Genomic DNA, 26,809 nt, shown 5'->3' with positions numbered 1-26,809 from the left:
TGATTGGGGCAAGTGTTTGAGTTAGAGCAGTTGTTACTGAGTATTGAAAAACCAGCTTGAAACCTTGACCTTTGAGTAATTGTCTTACTTTTTATTCAAATTAATTCATTTTTTTATTGAGACTATTTCTGCATTTATAGGTACATATACAACAGGTATCTTTGCAAATCATGTCATCTATATATTATGAATTGAATACCTTGTTAAAGAGAACATTTTTCATATTTAAAGGATCAAATAAATATATAAAGATGTCTTTCACATTATACACTGCCATCAATTAAGTTTGAAAAAGATGTATTTTTTAATATCATAGCTTTAGTTCTTTTGCTTATTGGTCAGTAGCTCTTTGCCAAATTGGTTTACCCTTAGTTAAACAATAATTAAAAGTGATATGAGGGTGTCATGATAACCTTAATGAAGAATATTCAGGTTATTAAAGGTGCACCATATGATTTTTTTAATTGTCCCATTGCAGAAAAAGTTGTGATTCACCCTTAAAAGCAATGTTTAGCCATGCAGAAAAGATCCTGTTTATTATTGTTGCAGTTCTAGGTCTTACCAACAGAGGTAGATAAACTTCATAGATTACCTGTTCACTTCCTATCCCTCCCTCCTGTGCATTAGGGATGTCTCATCAGTGGAGCTACTGCAGAAGTACCACCAGGGGATCCGCTCAGAGATTGAGGCCAGGGGAGTCAAATTCAGCGATTGCATGGATCTCGGAAAGGCCCTGCTGACACGCAAGCACCGAGACTCTGCTGAGGTGAGGCTTCAGCAGCAAAGACAGCTTTTTTTCATTCTCAGCTGGGCCTCAAATTGCTGCTTTCATTAGATTTAATTACTTTTCTGGGAGTGATTGTTCTTGTCTGGCACAATGGAACCAATTGGATTGCTACGAAAGAAAAAATTCCACTCATCTTACACTCATCAGGGAGACTATAAAGCAAACACTAATTAGAAATGGAAAAGCCAAAAGAATTTAAATGAGCAATTGACCCCGGCCTGAATTTTGCGTTCCGTTAATTACTTCACAATTCAAATTCTTAGAGGATAATAGCCAGTCTTGGAGCTGAGCTGTTTAATAATGCTGATATGTAACTGCGACTGTGTAACTGCTCATGTCAGATCAAAGAGAAGCTGGTGCAGCTGATGGAGAAACGGAAGGAGATGATGTTCAAGTGGGATGACAGATGGGACTGGCTCAGACTCTGTGAGTAAAGCTACACTTACCTTACTGGCCCTTACTCAAAACTAAAAACAAATCCTGAATATACGTTATTCCTTTCACCTCTAAAATTGATTGTGTAACCAGCATTTTGTTTGACAAAAGGGAGGTGTGTCTCCGTAAAGTGTATAAACATTATAGGTCAAATCATGGCTGATGCCTGATGGTTTCATTTTTAAAATGGTGACACTGCAAGATGAAAACTACATAATTACCCCTGTCACATCCAGTGCTGGAGGTGTGTCAGTTTGCACGGGATGCCTCCGTGGCGGAGGCCTGGCTGATCGCTCAGGAACCCTACGTGACCAGTAGAGACCTGGGCCACACTGTGGACGAGGTCGAGAAACTCCTCAAGAGGCATGAAGCCTTTGAGAAATCCACCGCCACCTGGGAGGAGCGCTTCTCTGCACTGGAGCGCCTCACGACGGTACGGAGAAATCTTAGTCATTATTTACAATAATTTGATCACAAACACATGAATCATAACACTGTAGCTGCTGGAAAACACAGGATGAACATGTTGGTCTAGACAGAAAAATATTAATTGGTAAATGTTACGTGGAGGGTTAATAACAAATTCAACACCTTAACAGTTTTGCCCTATTTCCCCCCTAAGTAGCTTTAAGATTGTCAAAAACCTTTTATTCCACCCTGTTTGCTTACTGTTGTTTACACTGAGTGAAATATTTAAGCCCTTTTTTTTTTATTGCTCACACCATTCAAGCAAAGAGGCCTACTGAATGTATTTAAATTTGTAGATGTCCTGTAGATCAGTTTCACATTTCCCTTCACTAGAATTTAAAATGAAGTTTGAAAAATGTTTGGCTGCCCACCAGCTGGTCAATGAATATTAATGGGTTAAAAAAAAAAAAAAAAGTAAATATTAATGATATCTGAAGATGATAGTGGTAATGTATCCAATTTTAGTAACTAAATTAGAGCTAGTAATGGATTGAGTGCTGATTCCACTTTAATGCTGTGTTGCAGCTGGAGCTGTTGGAGCTGAGGAAGCAGCAACAGGAGATGGAGCAGTTCATTAAAGATGAGCAACGCTCTGATAAGGAGAGCAGGTACAAACATGCACAAAAACACACAGGCATTCAAATGCACAAATACATTGTATGCACAGGCATGCATAGAATGAAACAGAATTATTCGGTGCCAATCATCATGAAAGTCTCTATGAAAACCTAACCAGTATTGTGATTTAGATTTAAAGAGAAGTGGACAAACACATTGTTGGCTGTGGTCTAACCAGCCTTATCCTTTAAACTTCACACACAAGTCACACACACACGGACTCACCCGCTGCTCTTAAAGGTCTCTAACACAGACCCTGTGCTGCCCTCTTTCCTCCAGGCGAGAAGACACTGGCTTTGTAGAAGAATCTTCACAGCTCTACACTATTGAGGAACAAACTCTGGTTAGTAACTGCGCTCACTCTGCTCCTGTCCTCTCTGTTTTATAGTGCAATAGTGGAATTTTTGAAAAAAGAAAACCAGCCTCTCTCTTGTGGTGCTTTACTAACTTCTGAATTTAAAAGAGCCTCCTTGACTTTTTTACTCTTAAACAAACCACATTTGTCTGTTGAGAATCTTTTTTGAGCACTTTTAGGAATAAGTAGAGTCAAAGGGCACACTCAGCTCCGCTCACCTCTCTAAACATGCAGGCTGATCTCTCTTACAATATTTCTCCAGTCTTATTGTGTTGGTCTGTATTTCCATCTTTTCTCTTCCAGTCTGGTTCTGGTGCAATCGAGCCCAGTTCAGGTCTGCTGGAGGGGGCTGCGGGCGATTCCACAGTGCCCATAGAGTCAGAGATGAGAGAGAGTGGTTCTCTGGAGCTGGAGCCCTCTGTCTCAGTAGTGACCCCGAGAGAACCGGAGAGGGCTGCCACCATGCCCGTGGAGCCCCTCAGAGCCCACACTGTGCTGCTGGAGGGCACGCTGGGCCGCAAACATGACGTGGAGGGCTCAGGAAAGAAGGCTTCAAACAGGTGGATAAGAAAGACTACAGTGCTGTTCACTCCATATTCCATTCCAGGCGTTCATTTGCTTCCATTTATTTCTTTAAGTCTAATTTACTAGCACACTGGGTGACTTGCTTAGACTCACAGAGTGTAGACTTTTTAAATCAATCTGCACCAAAACATCATTACTGTGCAACAAAAAAGTAACAAAAAAATGAATGCAGAGTTTATTTTCCCTGTGATGGCTTCAAACGACCCAAGTAAGTTTCAAGTCTTCCAATGGTGGCCTGGAACGGTAGGAAAAATAACAAGCATATTAAACAGCAAAAAGTAAAGTAGGCCTATACAGGATTTGTATGAAAGGAGCTTAAGCTTAAAACACATTGGTGTAGTCATTTTAAAAGACAGCACTTATTGGCATGTATAAGCACTACATAAATATTTGATAAATGGGTTGTCCTGAGAAATAGGGTAAAAACTAACTTTTCACTGCCTGCATGCTTACCAGCAGGCAGTTTTTTGATGACTAAATCACTTAAGTCCTCAGTAAAGGACTAAGCCGATTTATGGCCAAAAAATATCACATACAGTATAAAACCTAAATAAGACCTCTGTTAAATAAACCCCAACTTGGTCAGGAAACAAGACAAGTCCAAATAAAACTCTATAAGCAGCTTGTATTCTAGTCAGATGTGAAACTGAAAAGTGCATGTGAACTGAATTACCTCAGGCATTTTAGATATGCACAGTTCAACATGGAGCTGATGAAAATCCTGCGATGACATTTTGATATCAGCACATGCAGATACTGTTTGTTCACAGCTGTAAAACAAAGTATCAGTGATTTATGAGTTCAGCAGCAATACCGGAAATCTTAACATCTACTTCTCAATTTAAAAGTTAGTGTAAATAATGATGTAAGTGGGATGAACTCTGTTGTACCCACCTTTTTAAGATGATTAAACATCTGTTTTCAACATAAAAAGTAGCTGTAAGTCAATTTTGTTTATACCCAAGCAACCCAAAAAAGTTTTCCCCTACCACATGACTGCTGTCTGACAGAGGCTCAGGCCAGGTTACTTTTGATCAAAGTTGATAAAAAATTGATTAAAACTTGCATTTGTTGCAGACCAGTGAGCTGCTTCAACTGTTCTCCTTACTTCTATTTAACTGAATTAATTCACTTTGCATTATTGTGAGAAATTAGCCTCCTGAAATGATCAATATTGAAGTCCTCCATTGTCTGCGCCCCCCCTCCTCCACCCCCCTCCACTCTCTCCTCACTCTCAGGTCATGGAACAACTTGTACTGTGTGCTGAAGCCAGGTCAGCTCTCAGCCTATAAGGATGCCAAAAGCTTTGGACATGGAACGACGTATCACGGCGAGGACCCCCAGTCCCTCAGTAACGCCAGCTGGGAGATCCTCACCACCTACAAGAAAAAGAAGCATGTCGCCAAACTACGGTGAGAATCCATTCTCATCATCTTCAGTTTTTTCAGTTGTCTCACTATTAAAGGAAGCGGGGGGGGGGGGGTTAGGTTGGACAAAGCAATGATGATGACGTCTTGTGCTGTACGATAACGTGATCTGCATTTTTTATTTTGAATTTACTTTACTTTAATCAATGAAGAAACTAATTGGGAGATTAATCGATAAGGAAAATGATTGTTAGTTGCAGCCATAATTTCATTCACTTTGCCATCATTTGCTACTCTAAACTCTTTCAAATATACAGAAACAAGTCAAGTTAGGCATCTTTTACTTATATTATTGAAAAATCTGAATGTGGGAATTATTGTTTTACTCTAATGGTCCAAACCATAAATTCAAACTTCACTCTCTTTTCTCTCTCACAGTCTTGGTGACGGCAGTGAATATCTGTTCCAGTGTAAAGACGAGGTGAGTTTTTAAACAAGTCGATAACAATGAATGATTTTTAACAGCTTTCCATGAAGCACATGAGCCCGCATGTAAAGTATTTAATCATGTGATCTTTGACATTATGTAAAGCAGTGGTCAGAGAATATAATACTGCATACAGAACATATATATTTACATTTCAGTGTGACCTCCTTGTCCATGTCTAAATGATTTTTTGAAATTATTTATATAAGTAACTGACATAAATGAATTTATTCACATTTCCTTCTGAATTTACCCTACGGGGATCATTAAGTTTTACAAATTAAAGTAATTCACAGCAAGGTTGTTTTTATATACATTACCTTGAATTAGCCTTTCAGAAAGTTTCATTGTTAAAAGCTGGACCACCTTTTACTCAAAACGACCAAGAGACAAAAACACACACTGTCCCACTGGAGGTAGAATTCCCTTTGTAAGCTGTGGTGTGTGTGTGTGTGTTTTTGTGTTTAATTTCAGGAGGAGCTCCAGCGTTGGAGCCAGGCCATGGACAAGGCCGTTCAGCCCCTGGCAGCGGAGGAGGCGTCGGGGCCCTCAGGGGCCAAAGCCCACAGCCTGCCCCCTCCCTCCTCCTCAGCTGCCCTCCCTGAGCCCAGCTCTGCCAAGAAAGACAAGGAGAAGAAATTCAGTCGCTTTGCCAAGAAGAAGTGAAAGGAGATGGATGGGCCATCGGGAGGGGGGGTTGCCAAGGCAACCTGGAAAGAGAAAGTAGTATTTGTGTACAATCAATCGGAGCGGGCTTTTTATCACTAGATTTTTTATATTATTTAGCGAGAATTAACATGAATATTGTAGTTTAGGTTAAAGCCATCACTCTTCTGCCTGTATTTAAGTCAGTGTATCATTGCAAAGGTCCACTCTTTTCTTTGTTCTTTTTAACAAATGCCAAATTCAAAGCATTAAATGAAAGCACAGGAATGCTCCTTTCACACTCAACCAAAGAATGTTTGTAAAACTTTTGTTGTGTTACTTTTGCTGCAATTTTAGCTTTAGTGAGGCATGCTTTGATACAGCTATGTACGATATGAAGGCCTGTAACGAACGTAGGGTGAGTCAAGAGTACTGAAGCATACTTTTATTAATCTGCCTTATAAAATGGTTGTGAACTGTAATACTGTGCTGTTTGAATTTGGAGCACTAAATGCTACTTAAAGGAATTAAGAGTGAATTTTAACGGGCTTTAAAATGCTTTGTAAATGCGGTGTAAAGACTTGGTGATGATCAAACCGTAGCGCAGTGCTGTACGGTGCACATACACACCAAGTTTAATTGCAGGTATGCAAACTAAATGCTCTATGCACTGTGAAGGGTTTGACTGTTGAGATTTTTAAATTGGTACGATCTGACGACATACGAGCTTGTCATGTGACACCACAATCAGTCCGTTTTGAATATAGACTATATTCTCAACTGAGCTGTGGCAGTAGTTATTTCTGTGAACTTGAAACATATTCAACACTTGTGTATTGAACCCTAAATTTCATATCTATTCATTAACATATATACATAGACAGTATATATATCTACAGATGCATGAAGTATGTTTTACGTTAGTTTGATATGGTGCTATTGTGATATTTTTGAACCTTCAATCAAGATCAACTTGACCTGCCTTACTTGTCTTCAACTTTGGCTTGTAGTAACACACAGGAAAATGTACTCTGTTGGTATAAACAATATCTGAGGGGTGTTTCATAAAGTTGGCTCAGAAAAGAAGGTCTTATTTTGAAAAGCCTGGCTTCAAATGAGCAGAACAAACTCCACTAGGATTAATCTGTTTCCTAAAGTCAAGTCAATCACGGCTTTAAAACAACAACCAGAAACATCAAGCACTGATCACATCAGTTCACAAGAATGAAAATGAGCATGTGAAGACAAAACTGCGATGTTTGCAGCCACAGAGCAGCACATATTTAAATAATACAGAGAGTAAAATATCACAGCAAAAACTAACAAAACTACCATCAAGGAGACAGAAAACAACTTTTAGCGTAATGTTGTGAGTCAGGTCTATCGTTTTATTTATTTATTTATTTTTTGCAGGAAATTTAGGTAATTGGCATCTTTTAGAAAAGCAAAAGCCCTAATCCTGACGTAAAGTTAAGCCTGAAAAGATGAGTTTCCATGGTAACTCAGGCAAGACTTGGATGACCGTGGATGCATGACTTAGCAGACCAATCCGACATGAGCCCAGCGGCCCAAGGACTCAAAGCCTTTTTGAAGTGACAGTTTACATTTGTTTAAAAGTCAATCAACAACTACTAAAAGATGCAAAAATGATCACAAATGGCCACAAAACAACTACAGAGAGAAACACAACGACCACAACAGGAAGCAAAAAAAAAAACACAAATTGACTGCAGAGACACAAAACAACTACAAAGAGATGCAAAATGTCAATTCAGTGTCACAAAATGACTTCACACGACTTGGCAACATTAGTTTTGTCTCTTTCAGTCTAAGGGTCTTGCTCCAGTGTAGGAAAGGTGGGGGCTTATTTACATGTCTGTGCCCAGAGGCCTGTTTTTTATTTATCCAAGCTTATTTAAACCCCCTTTGTGAAAAGATGAACCCTACTGGCCTTGTTTACCTGGCAATCTTTATAAAACACCCCTCTGGTTTCACAAGCTAGATGTTTATTTACCAGAAAACCTATATGCTATCATTTGTATCTACAGAAAAGAAAAAGCCTGGACCACTATTACATTTTTTACCGTACCAACCAAAGTCTAAGACAAGCTGTGGGTCAGATGAATCTTAACCGCTTTTCCAAACCACACGACAGGACCAGGTATTCTCTTTATCTAAGGCGAAGATCACACAGTCGCAGTATGGAGCTGAGGGAACGTGTCTTTACTCTGAATGTAAAGGAAGAAATAATAAGGAAGAGTGAGAATTTGGTACATTTAAGAGTATAGAACAATAAAGCCATTATAAAATAATACATTTTAATCGATATATGCATACAGGAAATATAGAGTATGTACAGTATATGGAATTTCATTTATAAGTGTTAATTTGTCACCAGGATGGTGGCTCTCACACTTTCACACTGCCGTCTTGCCTTGTACAGCGGGCTCTGTCCCTGAACTACGCTCTAACTCAAGTGACCTCATTGAAATGATGGAAGTCAGGTGTAGAAAGATTGACGAGACTGTTCAGCGCGAGAGTTTTCCAGGAAATGTGGTAGCATCATAATGATCTCTCTCTGGGTTATTTACATTTACAAAGGAAAAAAAGAGTTATTAAATCTATTATCTTCTCATGGCCGTCACAAACAAGTAATACAGATGTTTTTGTGAGCAGAGGGCCAGCAGAGCATTATGTCTGTGCTAAAAGTAGTCAAATGTTTCTCTCATAAACACACCTTGAAATGGTTTGGGAAACTTGCGTCACATGTATTCAGTCTTGGTTTTTAATCGGTCACTATATCTGTGGTATCTCAGACTCTGACACTTCCTATTCTCTCACCCCCATCCACTTAGTTTATTCCTCCTCCTTCCTTACCTGCCTTTTTTCTGTTCAGTGGTTTTTAATCTGCATTTTGTACTCTCTAGCTATGTAAAATATCCAAAAATGTTGACAGGAAATATCAAATACATTTTGAGAGAATAAAGTTTAAAATAAACTCCTGAAACTATCCAGTTTGGGTTTATTTATTGACCTCTTCCTTTGCTAAATTTTGAAATTCATGGCCACAGTTGTATCTTTGTCGATTTTTAATGAAAACCAATTTCATTATATTTGTTAATACATTAAAAAGGTGCAATAACATGCATTTGAGAATTGTTTTATTGAGTACAAACAATTTAACAGAGGCAGGCATGAAACAAAAGGCATTTTTACTTTGTTGAACAGTCATCAGTTCACTGAGCTAATTTCAGATAAGACCAGCTGCATATGAAAATATTCAAAATAGACAAAACTGTTGTATTTACATTCCAGTGGCTGTTGGTAAAACAATGAATAAACAGCCTCAAGACAGCGAGGCAACCTTAGGCTAGACTAATTAGATCTCAGCTGACAAGTAACAGGCTGAGGATGATCACTTATAGCAATACAAAGCCCTGAATAACAGCTCATTTCAATCTTTACAAACTCAATAGGTGTACGCCTGCAGCAGAGCATACAAATGATAATTCTTCTTCAAAACAAATAAGCCAGAAGATGCATACCAGAGATATTTTCAGCATATTGTATTACTTTATCATTAGCCAATTTCCCATAGTGAGGCCTTAACAGAGCCTGCCAGGACTTATTCTGCTTCTACATGCGCCCCTTAAACAACATTCATTTACATGTATATTTTTGCGTCTCGCTGCCAGCAGTAATTTTTCAGCCTGGCTGCAGCTTTGACAAAACAAATTATGCTTGCCATCATCAGATATTATCATTTTTACAGTACCTCTGCTCTGAAAACTGGCTATTTACAGAACAGGTGCAAGAGGAGCTGTTTGTGATACAGTGGCTGTTACAACACAGCCATGGACCATCCACAATGACTTGAAGGGGTTCCTGCATATTCTCCCGTTTATAAATTCCACTGTTTTCCAGCCTCATTTCTTTACATTTTTTTAATTTTAGGTCAGTATAACAAAACGGCTGCATATGCCATGATGGCAATGACCTAGTGAGCTAATATGAGAGATGATAGTACATTAAATCTAACAACGCACAGCCATGTGTTTCAAGACTGAACATTTGTTTTCATACTTTTACAGTCAATTATTAAACTTGCGGAAACTAATTTTCCACACATTACCGGGCTCATGTAGGAACCCTGCGTAGGCTGTTAGTCTCCTCTTGGGTGCTATAAATCTCTATTAACCAGGAGGCGACGAAGAAAGAAGAATGAAATTAGATTAACAGAATGACTATAGGCAATTAATAAACAGCTACGGTATGTTTCAGTATTTACATCAACACTGCGGTCAGAGCGAAAAACCTCAAGTCACACAAAATACGAAGTACAGCAGTTGATCCTCTGATGACAAATTATTCAGCCACTGTTACGTTTCCCATATTCAGCGTTGTTATAAAGTGAACTAGATGCTTTAGAGGAGGTTATGATTAACATTCCTCATGATGCTTACTGACCCTCCTTCACATTTGAAGGAAAAGTGATTGCTGTACATAAAATTTCTTAACACCAGGTCACCGCCTTATCATGTTCTTGCAAACAGTTACAATAACCTTGACTTCTAATCAGTCAGAAATTTTGAAAATAGCATTAAATTGCTCTCATTCAGGGGCAGATGCTTTGAATTCCAGCAGTAAAGGATTTGTCATGACTCATTCCAAAGCACAACATTTGATATTTTTTGAAATAGATTTTACATCTGAAATGGCATAAATGACATGGGAACAAAGTGTTAAAAAAAACGACAACTTTATTCACAAGTCATTTCTGCTTCATAAAGAATAATTAAATAAGCATATCATCTCAAAATAATACACGATACAATTAACATTATTACACATTTAACCAATGAGGTTTCGAAAAACAACACATTTGTTTCAGAGTGAGGACTTTGTTTTATGATTATACTAGATGCAGCACTATCAAGACAGGACCAACAGGGGAATGATACATAAATTATTGGTGTGCTGTATATCACTAAAAGACAGCTTATGACCATGGATCATTGACGTCATCCATATATACCAGAGATGCCCACACACACAAACAGAGTGAGTTCATAGCTCTTGACTTTAAGAGAGAAAGGCCAACAGGGAAAAGAAAAGCAGCTGACCTGTGCTACTTCCCTTCCTGTGATTGCTGTGATGTGATACAACAGGTCTGGTGAGTATTTGGTATCAAACAGCAGTGATAGGCAGCCAGTCACTTGCTCTTTGGTGCAGTTTCTGATGCCCACACTGCTTCCCCAAGTCCAGCATGACTATGAATACACACGTTTAAGGGTTTGTCGTGGTGGCCAATTTATACAATGTAGATATGTTTGTGTATTCTATTTACATCTTAGTGCAGTAAAGGCAGGCACACTGCTGACAAAAATGTCCTCCCAGAGTGAATTTCTTTGTGTGTGTGTGTGTGTGTGTGTGTGTGTGTGTGTGTGGCGACAGAGGCTCGAGGTTGATGAATAAAATTGGCAGAAGCATAGTTCCTTGTCTACTTGATGAGCTTGTTGGCTCTCTGGTTGGCTTCATCAATGCGATGGTGGTTCATGTCCGCCTGAAAGAAAAAGACGGAACAGGTGAAAAGGGGCAGTTATGCAAACATCCACCCTGTTTCCTTTCATTTAGCAATTCACTATTCACTTCAAATGCATTTTAAAAACAAAAAAAGGTTCTCGGTGGGGTGTTTGACCTCTAGTGATGAGTGACGTGATACACAGTCCTGCCAATGGTTTGACAGTGTTCCACTGATCTACAGGTGGAGGTATGCCAAAATGCGCGGCAGTACGCCAGCAAAAGGTGGGGAAGAAGAAGACTGCTACTCAGTAAACATGGATGTACTCAAGGCAGGATTCAAAACCTTAAGAAAAATTAGCTCTCTTTTATGAGGAAGGAAACTGAATTGCCACCTTTGTTAGACCGTAATGTAACACAACTTTTGTTTGTTGATTTGTTGTTGACAAGTTAATTCCACAGAGCACCTTTAATTCCAATGCATTTAATGCATTAAGTTTAAGTTTTCTTGTATCTTATGTCCTGAAAAGGTCTGTTTACATTCAGTGTTACTCACTGTAATTCAATGTGTCTGTCCTTGAGGCCTAACAAACATTTTGAATGAATGTCCTCCCTCATAAAGCATTTGCAAAACTGGTTTTAAAAAGTATTTTAAATCATCCATCCATGCTTGTTTGCTGGCAGTTGTCTTCTTTCCGGGTTACTGCCATCAACTGTCAGTCAGTGAAACAGTGTAATTTCACAACACAATGCACATTATATAAACAAAGCGGGAACCCACTTGTAAAAACATTGCCAAAAGTGGTACTCCAAAGGGTACCTTTAATCATCAAGCTTGACGTGATGAATAGCAGAGAAAACAATATTATGTATTTCATGAGTGAAGCTGTTTTTCAAACACAACTCAGGTAATCCTCCTTAGTCCCTAAAGGGAGTAAATGTTCTACTAATTCTGACTGGGAGCTTCAGCAAATTACTGTGAAACGACTGAAATGAATCTCAGACTCTTACCTTCTCAGTGATGCGGTCGATCTGTTTGTTTTGCTTGTCTATCTCACTGCCCATGTCCACAGCCATATTTTTCAGGTTGCCAATAATGCTGCCGACTGCATCCAGATTCTCTTCCATCTCATCCTCCCGTGCATCGTTGGTTATCCTGTACCACAGTCATACTATAAGTTTTTCGTTGACAAATGGTCTTTTAAATGTGTCTCAATATGTCACATTTGACTCGTGCTTCTGACAACACCACAGTAAAAGAAAGATAGGAAGCAAAATGAGCAGGACCCAACCTCTTGATGTACGGGCCTGAAGGTGCTGAGGCATTCGCCTGGGCAGCCTGGCCGTTGCGAACACCCGATGGCTGCCTTGAAACTACTTTTGAGCCGTCACCTTCGCCTTCTCCTCCTCCTCCAATACCCCAGGTGCGCTTGTATCGTGAGTCGTGTTCAATAGATGTCACCCTGAGGGAACAAACCAGAAAATCCAGATGTGTGACAATAAAAACTAAACTAGAAGACTTTACTTTTAATATAAAATCAGCTAAAGTGAACTATGAATAAAAGCATCAAAAAGAGAAGTATAAGACTAAGTGTCCACCATTATTATAGTCACAGATGTCCATTAATCATAATATTAAAAAAAGATTCCCTACCTTATCTTTTGGTAATCATCAAAGTATCCTCTTCTCCAATGTGAAAGCATTTTGGGAAGATTTGTTTTTCATGTTTAGAACCAGATATGGGATTATTATGCACACACACTGACACTGCATATCGATATGGTTTGATGGAGAGAGTTTTGAGTTTGCTCACCACGGAGCACTGCACCTGTCACGTCAAGAAATTGGTAGGAACACTGTTCACGTTCCCTATCTATTCATAAACCATTAGGGGTTTTCATGAATTGTATCAGCAATCTTTTGAGCAATAAATACACATTTGATAAGCAACTCTGTATTTTTTTTCTCCCCATGTCACGTTCTGCTACTACCAGCCACATGTGGCTGCAGTTCATGCTGCGTTAATGTGAAATCACCCTGATGGATCGCAGTATCATCATGGAAGCGTTCAACCCCATGATAATAGAGCTGAGGTGAAGTGGGAGGTGTTTTTCCTAGTTCCTATTTCAAATTTGTCTTCATTTTCTTTAAATCCTTAATGTTATTGAAAATATAAATATGGCACTCTCCCAGATAGTGGAACAATCATAGGTCGATAGTATGACCACCAGCTTTAATTATTTCAGCTTTGTTTCTGAGAAATGTTGCTTTGTTCTGTCAGTCAGCCGTGGCAGACAGCTTGAAATATGGCAGTACCCTTCAGCATAGCTGTTGTTATAGAGAAACAAAACAGGTAGAGGTGGGAATCAGAGCTGTGGTAAATTAAAGACCTTCTATGTTGCAGTTAGGAACAAAACACAGCACAAGAGTTGCTGAAGTCTTCCAGAACTAACTCAGAATCCACAAGTGGATTGATTTCAGCTAGAGATTATATTATTAGTTTTCTCTGCACTGTAATCTTTAGCATCTGGCAGATGTTAGCAGTGCCCCTAAAAGAATTCTAAGCTCGGTAGGTGTATGTTTCTTCCAAAAATGCTCCTTGGGAGTTAAAGTTAACTTCTTACCTTACTTTTTTATATAAACACAAGCCTTCAACTTTTTTATACAAAAAAGCAGATAGATTGTGCCACAGCTGTTCATCTTTTGGCAAAGCCACAGAAAATGTTCCAAATGTTAGTTACCTAACATTACCCATGGATTAAAACTTAACTTATGACAACTCCTCTTTTGCAACAAAATACATAATAAAAAAATAAACAAATCAATCTTCTTTGCTTGCTATTAATATCATTGTAAAGTTTGCTCACAAATATTTGTCAAAAATCAGCCACATACTTAAATAATCAAGAACAGAGCACACAATAAAGTTGAGAAAAGCGTGATCTCATAACTGGCAATAAACAGTGGTGTGAATCCAAAAAAACCACAACAGTGATTTGGAGGCTTCAGCAGCTCTGAGTGTACAGTGTACCTGTCACAGGGGCAGACACAGAGGCCGCAACACTTGGAGAGATCGGTGAGGTTTTTCTCAGCCTGTCGCATGTCCTGGTTGATCTGGTCCATGCCCTCATCCACACGCCTCAGCTGCTCTGAAACACAAAGACAGGCACACACACCAAGTCAGACTCTCCTTTTTTTTTGTATCTAGGTAAATTTTATACACTAGGAATAGATCTTATCGTTTTGTTTATAGCCTTTATTTATATTTTTAGAATATATTAGATTAATCTTAATGATCCCTTTGAGGATTGTTAGATTGGGTGAATAACTGGGTCATTGCAGCAGCAAAAACATACGATACAGATAACACAAAAACATAATCCAGGTAGAAAAAGAAATCATTACAAATGCACATTTTTAAGCAGGGAACAAATGCATTGGATACCAGCATAGAAGTTAAAGACAAAAATATAGTCCAGTGACTCATGACAGCTCAACTCGGGTTGTCCACTAATTAGAAGTCTGGTGGTTCGATCCTCGGCTCCTCAAAGCGGCATGTCAAAGTATTATTGGGCAAGATACTGAACCCCACATTGCCCTTGATGGCTGCTCCATCAGTGTATGAATGTATCAATGTATGAGTAAATGGGTGAATGTTGCAAGTATTGTAAAGCTCTTTGAGTGGTTATTAAGACCAGAAAAGTGCTATATAAGTGCAAGTCCATTTACCATTCCTGATGAAAAGAAACAAACAAAAACTTATTTATTTATTTAACTTATTATATTATTATTACATTTTTTTTTACCAACAAATGTCTATGATCATTTCGGTCAATACTGATGCACACTCAAAAGCAGATATTTTTAAATTTAACTTCAGTACCATCATGAGTCTATTTTCCCTCGCGGTTGTGATGCCGTTTTACTGTAACTGTGATGCTTGTTGAAAAGTGTGTAAAAACAGCTTCATTAGCACCTCGCCAGTTTCACCACTTAACACTATACTATTATTCAGTGTCTGCATTCACACAGAGAGGTTAACACAAATTAATGCAGCTCTAAGTTAGAAAGTACATAACATCTCATTCTCAAACATCTTGGTCATTTCAATTTTTCTATAGAAGGGACATCATTGAGCGCTTTCCTATGCAATCATTTAGAGTGCCGTAGAATTACCATGTCATTACTCACTTACAATGATTTCCTTTCAAAATGAATAAAGAACATCCAAAAATGACTGAGTGATTCTTTAAACTTAGCCATTATCAGTTCACCGAGTGTGTTGAGAATGCCTCAAACAAAAGGCAACAACAAATAAAATTAAAAAACAGAAAAGAAAAATTGAAGAGATGGAAGCATCTGCATCAAAACTAGCAGTGTTCATGTTGTATATCTACCTCCTTGCTCTTCCAACATCACCATGGTGTTGGCGCCGGTCTGTTTGCTCTGAAAACACAAAATTCACACAAGTTCAGAACCAATGAAAAGACTAGAGATAGTTTTATGAATCATGAGAGATAGCAATGATCAGAGTTGGATACATTTCAGGATCAATTAGGACATTGGCCTTGTTCTGAATTTAAAAATGGTTAAGTTTATCATTTATAAACAAAGTAACTTTTTCCTTGTAAAAAAATAATTGATTCATATTTGTTATCCCAATAATATAAAAATCTTCTCTAAGATGATATCAGGCATTCAAAGACTCAAAGCTAGAACATTAATCAGTCATTGATAGAAAACTTTCCTGATCCCAGCATAGATGGGAGCCAGTGATAAACCAACACAGACACTTTCTGATCATTAAAACAGGGCTACATTGGACATGGTATTGTGCTTTGTGTCAATAAGAGAAAAAAAACATCTCACCTCCTCTGCCATCTGCAGCATCCTCCGTGTGCTTTCCAGTGACTGTGGGCGAAAACACAGGATGTGTTAGAGAATAATGAGAAGTGTGGAAAAGCTGTAAACTGAATGAGGAAGAAATACTGAACGAGATAAACAAAAATTGGTTTGAAGTGCAGTCATCCCTCAGAACTGCCTTAATGTACCTTGCAAATAAAATGAAAATGGACACGCATATTTGTTTTTTGGGACAGCATTCTGGTAACTTGTATTCCAACAGGAGATTGTTGGTTTGAAATAAATCTGACTACACCAGTTCATATTGTTGTGAAAGATGGACCAGATGTCAAACCCAGACAGGGTTTTAAATCTATCCGGCTTCTGTTTAGATTTGTTTGGAATTTCTTAGTCTAATTAATTCAAACAAACCATTGATTGGTGTGAATGGGGCCATAAGAGACTGAGAGGACAGAACAGAAAAGAACCGAACAACAAACAGGAATTAAAAAGGAGACGTAAGGAAGAGAACAAGATAAGAGAGATAAAGAAAATAGAAAGATGCGTGTGATAAGAAAATATGTGCGAAGCTATACCATTAATATGCATTAAGATATGAAAGTACACGGCAACAAATCTATAAAACCAGCTCTACACTGTGAGAATCTAAGATTATATATTTATGTTATTGTGAATAATTCAGGTTACATGTATTTCCTGAGCTTATTAAGACTGCAACTGATTATTATTTTAGTTATTGATTAATCTACCAATTATATGTCTAGTGTTCTAGCAGGGAATGTTTGGCATTTTGTTTTAAAATGGCTTCAATGATTAACTAATTATTAAAATAGTTGAAGTTTCTTTCTTCTGACAAACGACTGTTTAATTGTTTCAGCTCTAAAGCTTGTATGACTGTTCATTTACTTGGACTGAGGAGACTCCTTGGAGAACATGGACTTGTGACACCAGCTGCAGTGTTGCTGTGTCTAAACCCTCCCTGATCAGATGACTCGGGTAAGGCCGACACTAAAGTTAACAATCTACAGTAAGATGTAGACAAAAACGCACATGCATACACGCAGACAAAAAGTGCTGATGGCAAACTGGAATGCAGTCAGTTCAGGTGAGCTACGCCTTTGTGTCTCTATTAATAGCAAGTGCTTTACAGAGCATCCAAAGGAGCGAGGCACAGAAGCAACTCAGGGCATGACTCCATTGTTACCATCACTAATGAACTGTTAACAAGAGAGAGTGGGGACCAGATTTCTCTTTCTCTCTGTGTTACGTTTGCTCTGAATACATTAATCAGTGAGTTGAGAAACAGACAAACATAAAATTGGCGAGAGGAATATGTTGAGCTCAGCCAGGTTTCTGCTGGCTTAGCCAGAACATCACTTGGGTGGATAAACATTACATTATGTCTCCTAAAATCCTTGAACTTGGCCAATTAAGCCCCAAAATCATTGCCTTAGCCAATTCCTCCAGATTGGGGTTTTGTGACAAATCTTTGAGATACAGGCAATTGCGTGGTATTTTTATCATTTGTTTGGGATGGCTTAAATGTAAGTACAGGATGGCTCAAATGGAAGCTGCCATGTATCAGGATGATTAGGAAGTATCACACAAACATGACTTTAAATAACTCTGACACAACGCTGAAGAACGTGTAAGCCAGTTTTAACTACTGGACATGCATAAACAGCCTTAAAATTATCAGACAGCTCTTGGTAGACTTCCAAAAGACAGTCTACATAGCCAGCCATGATCTCAGTTTTTCATATGAGTGGTTACCCAAAGTGGTAAGTAGTATTAGCAGAAGGACCCTCCCATGCTCTGTCCGTTTTATGCTGTCCTTAGTCAACCAGGCAGCAGCAGAAGGAAGAAAGAGATATAGAGAAAAAACACAGGTTAAGTAAGAAAGCACACAAAGCGAAAAAACACACTTAACGAAAAAAAAGAGGAAAAACCCCACAGACAATTAATACAGTCAGAATTACAGGATGGTGAAGTGCACTGCTACAAGCCCAGTTAGAGTAAGTTCATTTGCCTCCATTTGAATCAAATGGCTGATCATATGATGCCCTGGAGTGCCGATTAAACAATTATCTCCTAGATAATAAATGCTTAGATATAGCTGACAACATTCAAACTGTCAAAACCACAAAGGGGTAAGGGAGCTATCAGGCTAAATTAGGCGTAAAGCCTCACACACTTCCTAGCAATGCCTGGCTTAATAATCAGCTGTGAATGCAATGGATCTAATTACCCACCCTCTGCTCTTTCGATGCAATATTGCCGCAACCCCCCGGATTACATGTGTGTTTTGTCCAACTGATGCTTTATCATCTGAGCCAAAATTTGCTTTCTTCAACATGGCTATGGTTATAATGATTATTTCATCATGATAATGAAAAATCTTGAATATTTTCAATTATTCTGGGCATGGCTAAAAATAAACACTAAAGGAATAGTTAGCATTTTAGAAAATACCCTTAGCTGCTTTCTTGATATAAGAAGCACAATACTAGTCTCCTGTATTCATGTTTAATATGAAGCTACAGCCAGCAGGTGATGGGCTTAGCTTCTATTTTTACACATTTTCAACAAATGAGATAGAGTGTGTTAATTAGTTAGCTTTAGAGGCATGAGGTAGGCAGTTTTTTTTTTTTGTTTTACCTTTCAACAGAGATGGACTAGCAGTTTCCCCTACTTTCAGTATCTATGCTAAGCTAACTGTCTCCAAAATGTCAAACTATTCTTTTAATGCTTTGTAATATCAGTTCTGGCTGCAATCCGTTTTCTTTCATTTTCATCTGAACTGTGGTTCTGTATCTGAGATGCATCTGAAACAGTTTGTGGATAATTAGCATTATATAGATACTCCAGCCCGATCTTCCTTCCTGTATCAAATACTGATTACCTGCTGGTATAAAAAGGTGTCTGGTAAAAGTTTCACCCTCCACAGAGAACAGAGGCTGTGGTCAGGTTAAACTTGGTTACAATGAATTCTAGTGGTGACAAGTTCACAGCAGGGATTTAAAAAAAAAAAGGGTAACAATTTATTTTAGCAAGCTATAATTTTTGAATAATTTCCTAGGACATCTCTTTGAAAGAACTATGTAATTTGGTATTAAAACCTGGAAAAATAGTTGAGTGAAAAAGAGGCTCTGTATTGGTTTGTGTGACTCTGTACCTCGTCAGTCACTTGGTTGGCCCTGATGGTCATCTGTTCCACAGTCATGTCTTCCATGTTGCTACCGTCTTGTTTGGAGGCTCCTCCTGTGGCACCGAGCTCAATATTTTGCGGCCTGAAAGAGAGGCATAGTTCAAAGGTTACTCTGCAACATCACATCAGAGGGCATCAACTGTCATACAGCTCCTTGACTCAAACAAATGAGACATGGCTTTACTTTAGCTTGCTATAAAAGATATTCTATGACTACACAAGACCAAAAGCAAATGAATGATAAATAAGGATTAGATGCAGGGAATGCAGTAAAGAAAAAAAATCATAATGAAAATATGTAACATATGTGTGCAATGGTATGCATCATATAATATTACATATACTAAACAGTGCTAAGAGTGTTCATGGTTATAGGTGGTATGGTATAGTACAGTCCATGAGAAATGACCATTATGCATTGGGGCTGAGAAACTGTCAAATTCGCTGAGACTGCAGTCATTGTGGCAAGCAGCATTGTGAAACCGAATAGCTGTAGGTACTCAAAGCACTCCTTCAAACATCCAACCATCTCAGCTGAAGACTAAGATGGTTGCTGAGGGTGCCTCTTAGGCCGTTCATCTCCTTGTGGAGAGGGATGAGAAGGGTTTACCAGTGTGTTTGTGATTTTGGACCTTGTCCTCCCCTCAACCACCTCTTCACACTCTACAACAAAGCCTGCCGATTTGACCAGTTTATTGAGTCTGTGTGCATCACCAGCCAAATTACTGCCTCCCCAAAAAATAACAGCAAAGAAGAGTGCACTGGCCACGACTGTTACATACAGCATGCAAAGCAGCCTGTTGTACACATTGAATAACCCAAGCCTCCTAGAGAAGTAGTCTGCTCTGTCCCTTCCTATAGAGGGCATCACCATTGTCTGACTCAATCACAATTAACTGAAAATTAATTAAGTCTGACCACTTTCTCAAGGATAATACCTATGATGATATTTAAGTACAGCCATATTTGTTTTTCAACATAAACACAAAAAATGGGACTGAACACCGTTTCTAAATTACCTCATACATGAAGTATGTTTAGCATTTTTTACCTCAGTTTCTTGTTACATGTATTGACTGACAAATATTCCAATACCAATATATCCGTGATAAAATAACATTTGCAGATGGATTAAACGGACCGATTTATTGGCAGATTCCAATTTTTTTTTTTTTTTAAAAAAGGTAGGACTAGTTTTTTTTTTATTTTATTTTTTTATAATAGCTAGTAATAGACATTATCCAAGTAAGAGCACCAAATGCTGGTGACAGCTTCTGAATATGGTATAGGAAAACCATTAAATTACTGGCTTTGATTCAGCAAAAAATAATACACAGCGAATAAAAACGTTGATGTCTGTCCTGATGTTACCTTTTAAGTGATGTACATCCAAAGCAGTGTTACCTTAATGACGTACATCAAAAAGTTTTGGTTTGTAAAACACAGTAAAAATAAGGCAGAACCTACAAAGCCTTACAGTTACTTAGAATTTCAGGTTATGGGAGCTCCAGCTCAAGAGTTATTAAGTTTTAATCGTGGAAAAAACCCTAATATCTCATGGCAAAGCAAGTCAGGGTTCAGTACTGTATACCATTTGTAATCTTAAATATGCAGCAAGCATTAACTGCATGTTAACAGCAACATATGTTCATGTCACATATGGAGAGGGAAGAAGAAGATGCAAAACTTTAACAAATTAGGCATTACTCCTTCCCCTGAATGAGTGTTAGTGAATGACTGAACACATACGGCAGGCTTGCTGATTAAGAAAACAAAAATCTGTTTCAACGATGAAGCAAAACTATCTGTTTGGGAGCCCACAGCAGTTCCTCATTGATGTAAAGCATAGTGAGCAGTGTGGTAGAATCATATATGCCATCAATGAGGGAACTGAGATAAGAAGGCTGCGATAGGGAAATCAGAAGCATGCGACAGAATGCACATAAATGGCAGAAATACGTAAGTTACTGAGGTTTAGTACAACACTAAGACTAGATGAGAAGTCAAATAAAATTTAGTTATAAAAAAGCCATTTAGAAAGTAAAGCAAGAATTCATTACAGGTTAAGGGGAAAAGACAGCTAGGTCTAGTGTCCACAGATAGTATGATTTCCCTGATCACATCAAGACATACTGAGCTTATAGCACACTCTGCATTCAGATCAACATTTAGATTTCATGATCTTGCACAATATGTACAGCAGTGCGGTCATGAAGTAAGGAAGTGTCGATGAGAAGCTTTTACTTTAACCAGCAGCAGAAAGTGTGTGATCATGGTTGACTGCTAAAGGACACTTGTTGTGAAACAGGACATTTTTCAATGCTTTCAAATAAATTTTAAACACTGCAAAGGAGGAATGGGCTTCAAAGTTCAGACAAACAGAAGAGGACAAGAATGAATGCACCTGTTTGTTAGATGAAGGTAAGAACAGGACTGTATGAGTATGGTAAAAGCGTACAGCAACCCATACAGTACTTTGCAAGGAAAACATAGTTGTAAAAAATTTACAGAATGGTTTCCAAATACATATATACAATGACAACATCAGGAACTTGAGTAATAGGTGTGGTTTTGTTTAGTTTTTGTAGGTAATCCATTCGGAAACACATACAGTATGTAATTTATCATTCTGATCAGATGAGCCAGGCTACCTTGCGATATGGTTTAGCAGGTATAAATCCAATCCATTTAACCTGACCTCGACCTTCATGCAGTCAAGGATCTCAAGAAGCACAGAAATTATTGGCGATAGCAGCTTCAGACAGGCTTTGGTGGACATGGCAACATATTATCAAGATAGGCATAAGCAAAGAATTAAGCTTGTTTTTTGTGTTGCAGAAAGACTGCACTGTCAAGGACAGAGGCAGTTGACTATAAACACAAAGCTCCATCTGTATTCAACGTCTAAGATTTTAAAATTCTGACTGATAGAGCGATGCAAGCATTCAGGAAACCCTGCTCATTTCCCTTTTCTTTTTCGTCCTCTCCTGTCTTCCTTTCCTTCAAAGTTCAAGCGCCATTTTCCTGTTTTGCAAAAACCCCTGAACTTCAAGTTCCGTTTCAAACCTACAGCAACCAAACATCCTGAGAAAAAAAAAAAAACATGGATAGTCTACTTGGCAGACAGATTAGAGGATTTAATGCTGTTGACTCTGCATTTTTTTTGGACAAGAGGGCACTTGGTTCACTCAAGCTTGACTGCTTTTTCTAACTGATTATTGGACTTGGGAAGACACTGACGTGAGTTTACAAATGTAACACTGAAGGCAGACTGACTCACACATGTTGTGCTCTTTTGAAATGCCAAGCCACACAGGAGATGAACATGTCAACACTAAAAGATCAATGTTATATGTGCCAGTAAAGCAGGTGTGGTCTAGCTGGGTATTGATTTATCCTCATGATTAAGTGATGAGAAGACTACACCTAAAGCCAAAAACATTGACACCACGCTACATGTGTTCACGGCCACAAGATTAATTTAGCAAGCCTAAAAGACATACCCATTCATGTTGTAGTTTCTTCACAGCACCAACAGCAAGTGGGTAAAACAATAACTCCTACAGGGAAACACATTTCTGGTTCTTCTACCCAAACCTGTTCCTCCAGATCTGAGAGCCACACACAGTGACGTCTTTTCGTATCCCATCATGCTTTACTTTTTCTTTTACATACAATCATGAAGGCTGTAGTTTTTCTACAGTTTGTCCTACAGTGTTGTACTCAGTGATGAAACACATTTATTGTGGTTAGTTGTGAAGTGTTTTGGCCAGGGTGGTTGACTGATAATGCTGACCTAAGGGCATAAACAAAGAACACCCATGACATCATGCTGTACAGAAAAAAACTAAATCGTGAAGTTTTATTTCTTGCAGAGCATGATTTATAGAGAACAACAACAAGTGTAAGCATTTTTCCCACCAGTTGCCAATCGAAATTGAAGACTCATGGAAAAGTATAGGACACGTTGCTAATCATTTCCGTTTGTTGAATTTAAATAGGCGCTATGCTCGATCCACATACCTGACCTTGAGTATCTCATAAACAGTGGAGTAAAGTTAAGTGCTGAGCAACTATTTAACATGGGTCACTTGACAAACAGGTGAGTTTAGCCTGAATGAGAAACAAGAACCATAAGCATAAAAAGAGCAGTCCTCCACACCCAATACACCGAAGTTGTGGCAGTAAAATCCCAAAACACTACTTTCAAACTAAATGAAAGAGTTGAAAAGAGAGGGACAACAGAGTCCTAAAGTCTCCCAAAGCAGATTAGAGTTTTCTTACATTGTCTGAAAAGTTGCTCTAGTTTCGTGAGCAGGGCAGGATCCGGGAGCAACTCGTTAACCTAGCTAATGTATTGCTAGCTGGGTAGTTAGCTAGTTCCGCTTTCCAGTCAGCTACCTAATAACGCCACGACTGAAAACAACTAACTACTAGAGTGGAAAAGGAACAGAGATATTTATGTAGGGAGTCAGTACTTACAGTTAACCCTCCTTGTTGAAAATTGACTTGCAACTCCTCCTCTTTCACGGTATGTGAACTTGGCGTCCGGTAACTTCTGGATTCCTTCAGTGGGTCCACCGTCCGAAGTGTGTCGGTTGGTGCATTTACGTGCTGTCGGAAATATTGCGATTCCAACGCCAAGATAAAGTAAGCCGTTCGGAAGTGATCCGACGCTCAAATAAAAGTTGCGCATTCAGAACTTCACCAAACTAAATGTCCTGAAGTATCACATGTAAAAGTCCTTATAAAGGATAGTAATTCATGTTAGACATTGACATTGTGCTTCCCCACACACTACCAGCTTTTTTGTTTTAAATTACACAGTCAATTTTGTTTGAGCTGTTGTACTTCAGATTGTAACACTCAGAGCAATGAGCTTTCCATGAGCTCTGGAACGCAGCACATGATGGTGCGCACGTCCTGTCATATGACTCCAGAGAAAAAAAAGAGGCGCTGCTCATTTTCCCCACATGAGTGCAGCATTTACCCTTCACCCAGACCTCCCCCTCGCCCCCTCGCCCCCTCCCCCTCTTCTCAGTATCTTACATGAAGACAGACTGCTCTGCTGGATATTTTTCATAGTGTTTCTGAGAGATGCTCTGTAATCTGAGCCTCTAGCATCGAATCTGCTGTGTAATTCCCCAAGTTTTATGGTTTAAACCACAAAAGCCTGTTCAAGGTGACTGCAAAGGCACCGGGCAGAGTGCCAGCCAACATATCAACTGACAGTGTCCAAAAGGCAAGTGTGTTTTTCTCGTCTCTAACTGCAGCTAAATATTTTCCCAGTTGGGTCACCTACAGCTAAATACCTACAAGCTGAACATTTCTTAACATCTCCAAATTTACACAAGGGAGAGCTCCAGAGCTGCCCTCACCGAACTGCCCAAGGTGCCTGAATGGTGCCCAGCTCTCTCTGCCCATGTATCTTTTATAGAGTCTACATAGCATCCATTATTCAGCAATAACACACGGTCCATCTGGACTGCTGTGAGTGTGTGTGTGTGTGTGTGTGTGTGAGCATGTTTGTCTATGCATGGGTGTGTGGTCCATAGTTAACTTTCCTGCCGTGCCATTTCACCATTTCACGCCACATCCAACAGTGCTTGAAGAGCTAAGAATTAGTATTTCCTCTGTAATTACAACTGAGGTATAATGTGTGTGTGTGTGTGTGTGTTTGATGGAGGATGTGTGTGTGTGCAAGAGAGAGAGAGAGAGTGGGAGAGGAAGGAAGCAGGGAAGAGAAAGAATAGAAAGTAGTGAGAGAAAGAGAGATAGATTAAGTGAATGTGTAATAGTGACTACAGATGGCACGTTCACGATCAAGCTCTTTCATCATGCCTTTTCTCATTAATAGAGATGGGAGCGCTGCCCTAATTCCATAATTCCTAAATCATGCCAGTTAGCTGAGTATGAGGAGACAAAAGTACATGGGAGAGAGAAGAATAGATTAGCCTGTAGCCTAATAATGTGACTGCAAGAGCGAGAAATCAACAGAAAAAGAGATGAAGAGACAGAAAAAAGAGGAAAACAATGGAGAAGGGTCGCCATCTGCATTTCCCGGCTTTCCTTTTTGTTTGTTGCCAAAACCAATATCATATAGGCCAAAATTATTCTCGCTAATTATTGTCCCGCATGTACGCCAGCCGATGAAATTAGATAAAATAATCAAGTGATTAATTAGATCTGGAAGAGAATACATGGCGCAGTATAATAGTTTGTGTATGTGCATGTGTGTGTCAGTGACATAGCCCAGATCACTAGTTTCTAATGATTCCACGGAGCACATCTGTTCATTTCTGGCTCCGTTCCAGTTGTATCGCACATCCACCTTTCCTCTTAGACGTGGGAAGTTTTCGAGGCCTTGCTTGATCAAGCTTAATTTTACATTGGGCTAATTCCACTGGTACCTGATACTTGTCAGGACGAAAAAGTGGCTGACCAAGCTTGCGTCTCAATATTCAGAGATAATTTCATTCCCTCGTCTCCTTTTTGCTGGAATCTACTCTTTCTCCGTTTGAATTGAGCTCTCATATGAAGCAATTTGATGGAAACTAGAGACATCGATAGCCATTACCCCACTTTGCACAGGACGGCCAAACATGGCAAGCCAGGCCTCATCTATTATTCATAAACCTCAGTTTTCCCTAAAAACAACGTTTCTGATATTCTTTTTGCATCATGCTGCCAAAAGAGACGAGTCGGTGGTTTCAAATAACGCTTTTAAAACAGGGCTGATAAATGTTTCAAGATAGCACTGGCCCTTACAAGCCCCAATAGGGGAAAGTGTCTATTGTCTATCTTTTCATGTCTGGATCTTGTGGAAACACACAGAGCTCAAAGAAGAGAGGAAACATTTCGTATTCACTTTTTTAGACATTTAGCCTTCAGGCGTCGCATGTAATGGTAACGTGTCTTGCTCAAGGACACATGATCAAACCTGTGTTCTCAGTTTCAGAGCAATCTGTCTAACCAGTAGGCCACAGTAGTGGTAAAAGTATTCAGATCCTCACTTAATGTTCCTCTCCAGACATGTTTTAAACTCTGTAAAAATACTCTGCTATGATTATTATTTTGTTTAACATGGTTTTTCCCACATAAAAAATGAAAAAAAAGGAAAACTGGGCCTGGAAGCACATCTACACTTACTTCCTTATTTAGAAATCTGGATCAGGCATTGTGTCCCGCCCACCATTGCTGCTCGTGCCAGGTTAACAGGTGAAAGAGCAGTGCGTATCGAGATGGTTAATCACATGTTTGAGCCTCAGTCAGACCCAGACTCAGGAGTTTTTGAGCAATGTGTTGTGCACCAAAATCAGGGACTCAAAGATGTATCAGAACGCTATGTGTATTTAGCATCTTTTATTTGTTTATGTTGTTTGTTAGCTTGTAACTGGCAGTGGCTGACACAGTGTTAGTGGTGGTACCAATGTAAATTCTCGCTCTCTCTACTGACAAGGTTTTGGGTTT

The 26,809-nt window shown here is 39.0% G+C and overlaps 2 protein-coding genes across 6 annotated transcripts in view; one reads left to right on the top strand and one right to left on the bottom strand.

Moving 5' to 3' along the window:
* Positions 1–6,527, top strand: part of sptb (spectrin, beta, erythrocytic) — a 56,583-nt gene extending 50,056 nt beyond the window's left edge. For all 4 annotated transcript variants that reach the window (XM_056393410.1, XM_056393411.1, XM_056393409.1 and 1 more), the window contains 9 exons: positions 628–766; positions 1,129–1,213; positions 1,459–1,655; positions 2,216–2,298; positions 2,588–2,651; positions 2,967–3,223; positions 4,487–4,660; positions 5,054–5,096; positions 5,577–6,527. In XM_056393410.1, the coding sequence (XP_056249385.1) occupies positions 628–766; positions 1,129–1,213; positions 1,459–1,655; positions 2,216–2,298; positions 2,588–2,651; positions 2,967–3,223; positions 4,487–4,660; positions 5,054–5,096; positions 5,577–5,768 (1,234 nt within the window). In that variant the 3' untranslated portion in view covers positions 5,769–6,527. The remainder of the gene's footprint in view (positions 1–627; positions 767–1,128; positions 1,214–1,458; positions 1,656–2,215; positions 2,299–2,587; positions 2,652–2,966; positions 3,224–4,486; positions 4,661–5,053; positions 5,097–5,576) is intronic.
* Positions 6,528–8,891: 2,364 nt separating this feature from the next.
* On the bottom strand, positions 8,892–23,954 carry LOC130180078 (synaptosomal-associated protein 23-like). Of its 2 annotated transcripts, none has more exons than XM_056393413.1 (8): positions 23,822–23,954; positions 19,307–19,421; positions 16,138–16,179; positions 15,666–15,714; positions 14,300–14,417; positions 12,560–12,730; positions 12,279–12,423; positions 8,892–11,310 (listed from the first exon to the last, which is right to left on the bottom strand). In XM_056393413.1, the coding sequence occupies exons 2-8, from the start codon at positions 19,361–19,363 to the stop codon at positions 11,248–11,250; spliced, it is 645 nt and encodes a 214-aa protein (XP_056249388.1). In that variant the 5' UTR covers positions 19,364–19,421; positions 23,822–23,954; the 3' UTR covers positions 8,892–11,247. The 2 variants fall into 2 exon arrangements, with proteins under 2 accessions (XP_056249388.1, XP_056249387.1); XM_056393412.1 differs by lacking the exon at positions 23,822–23,954 and adding an exon at positions 23,624–23,778.
* Between the last annotated feature and the right edge of the window lie 2,855 nt (positions 23,955–26,809).

The sequence above is a fragment of the Seriola aureovittata genome, chromosome 13 (assembly GCF_021018895.1).
Source record: "Seriola aureovittata isolate HTS-2021-v1 ecotype China chromosome 13, ASM2101889v1, whole genome shotgun sequence".
Classification (NCBI taxonomy): domain Eukaryota; kingdom Metazoa; phylum Chordata; class Actinopteri; order Carangiformes; family Carangidae; genus Seriola; species Seriola aureovittata.
Note: the sequence above shows the minus strand (reverse complement) of the source record. Positions and strands in the feature narration are given on the sequence as shown.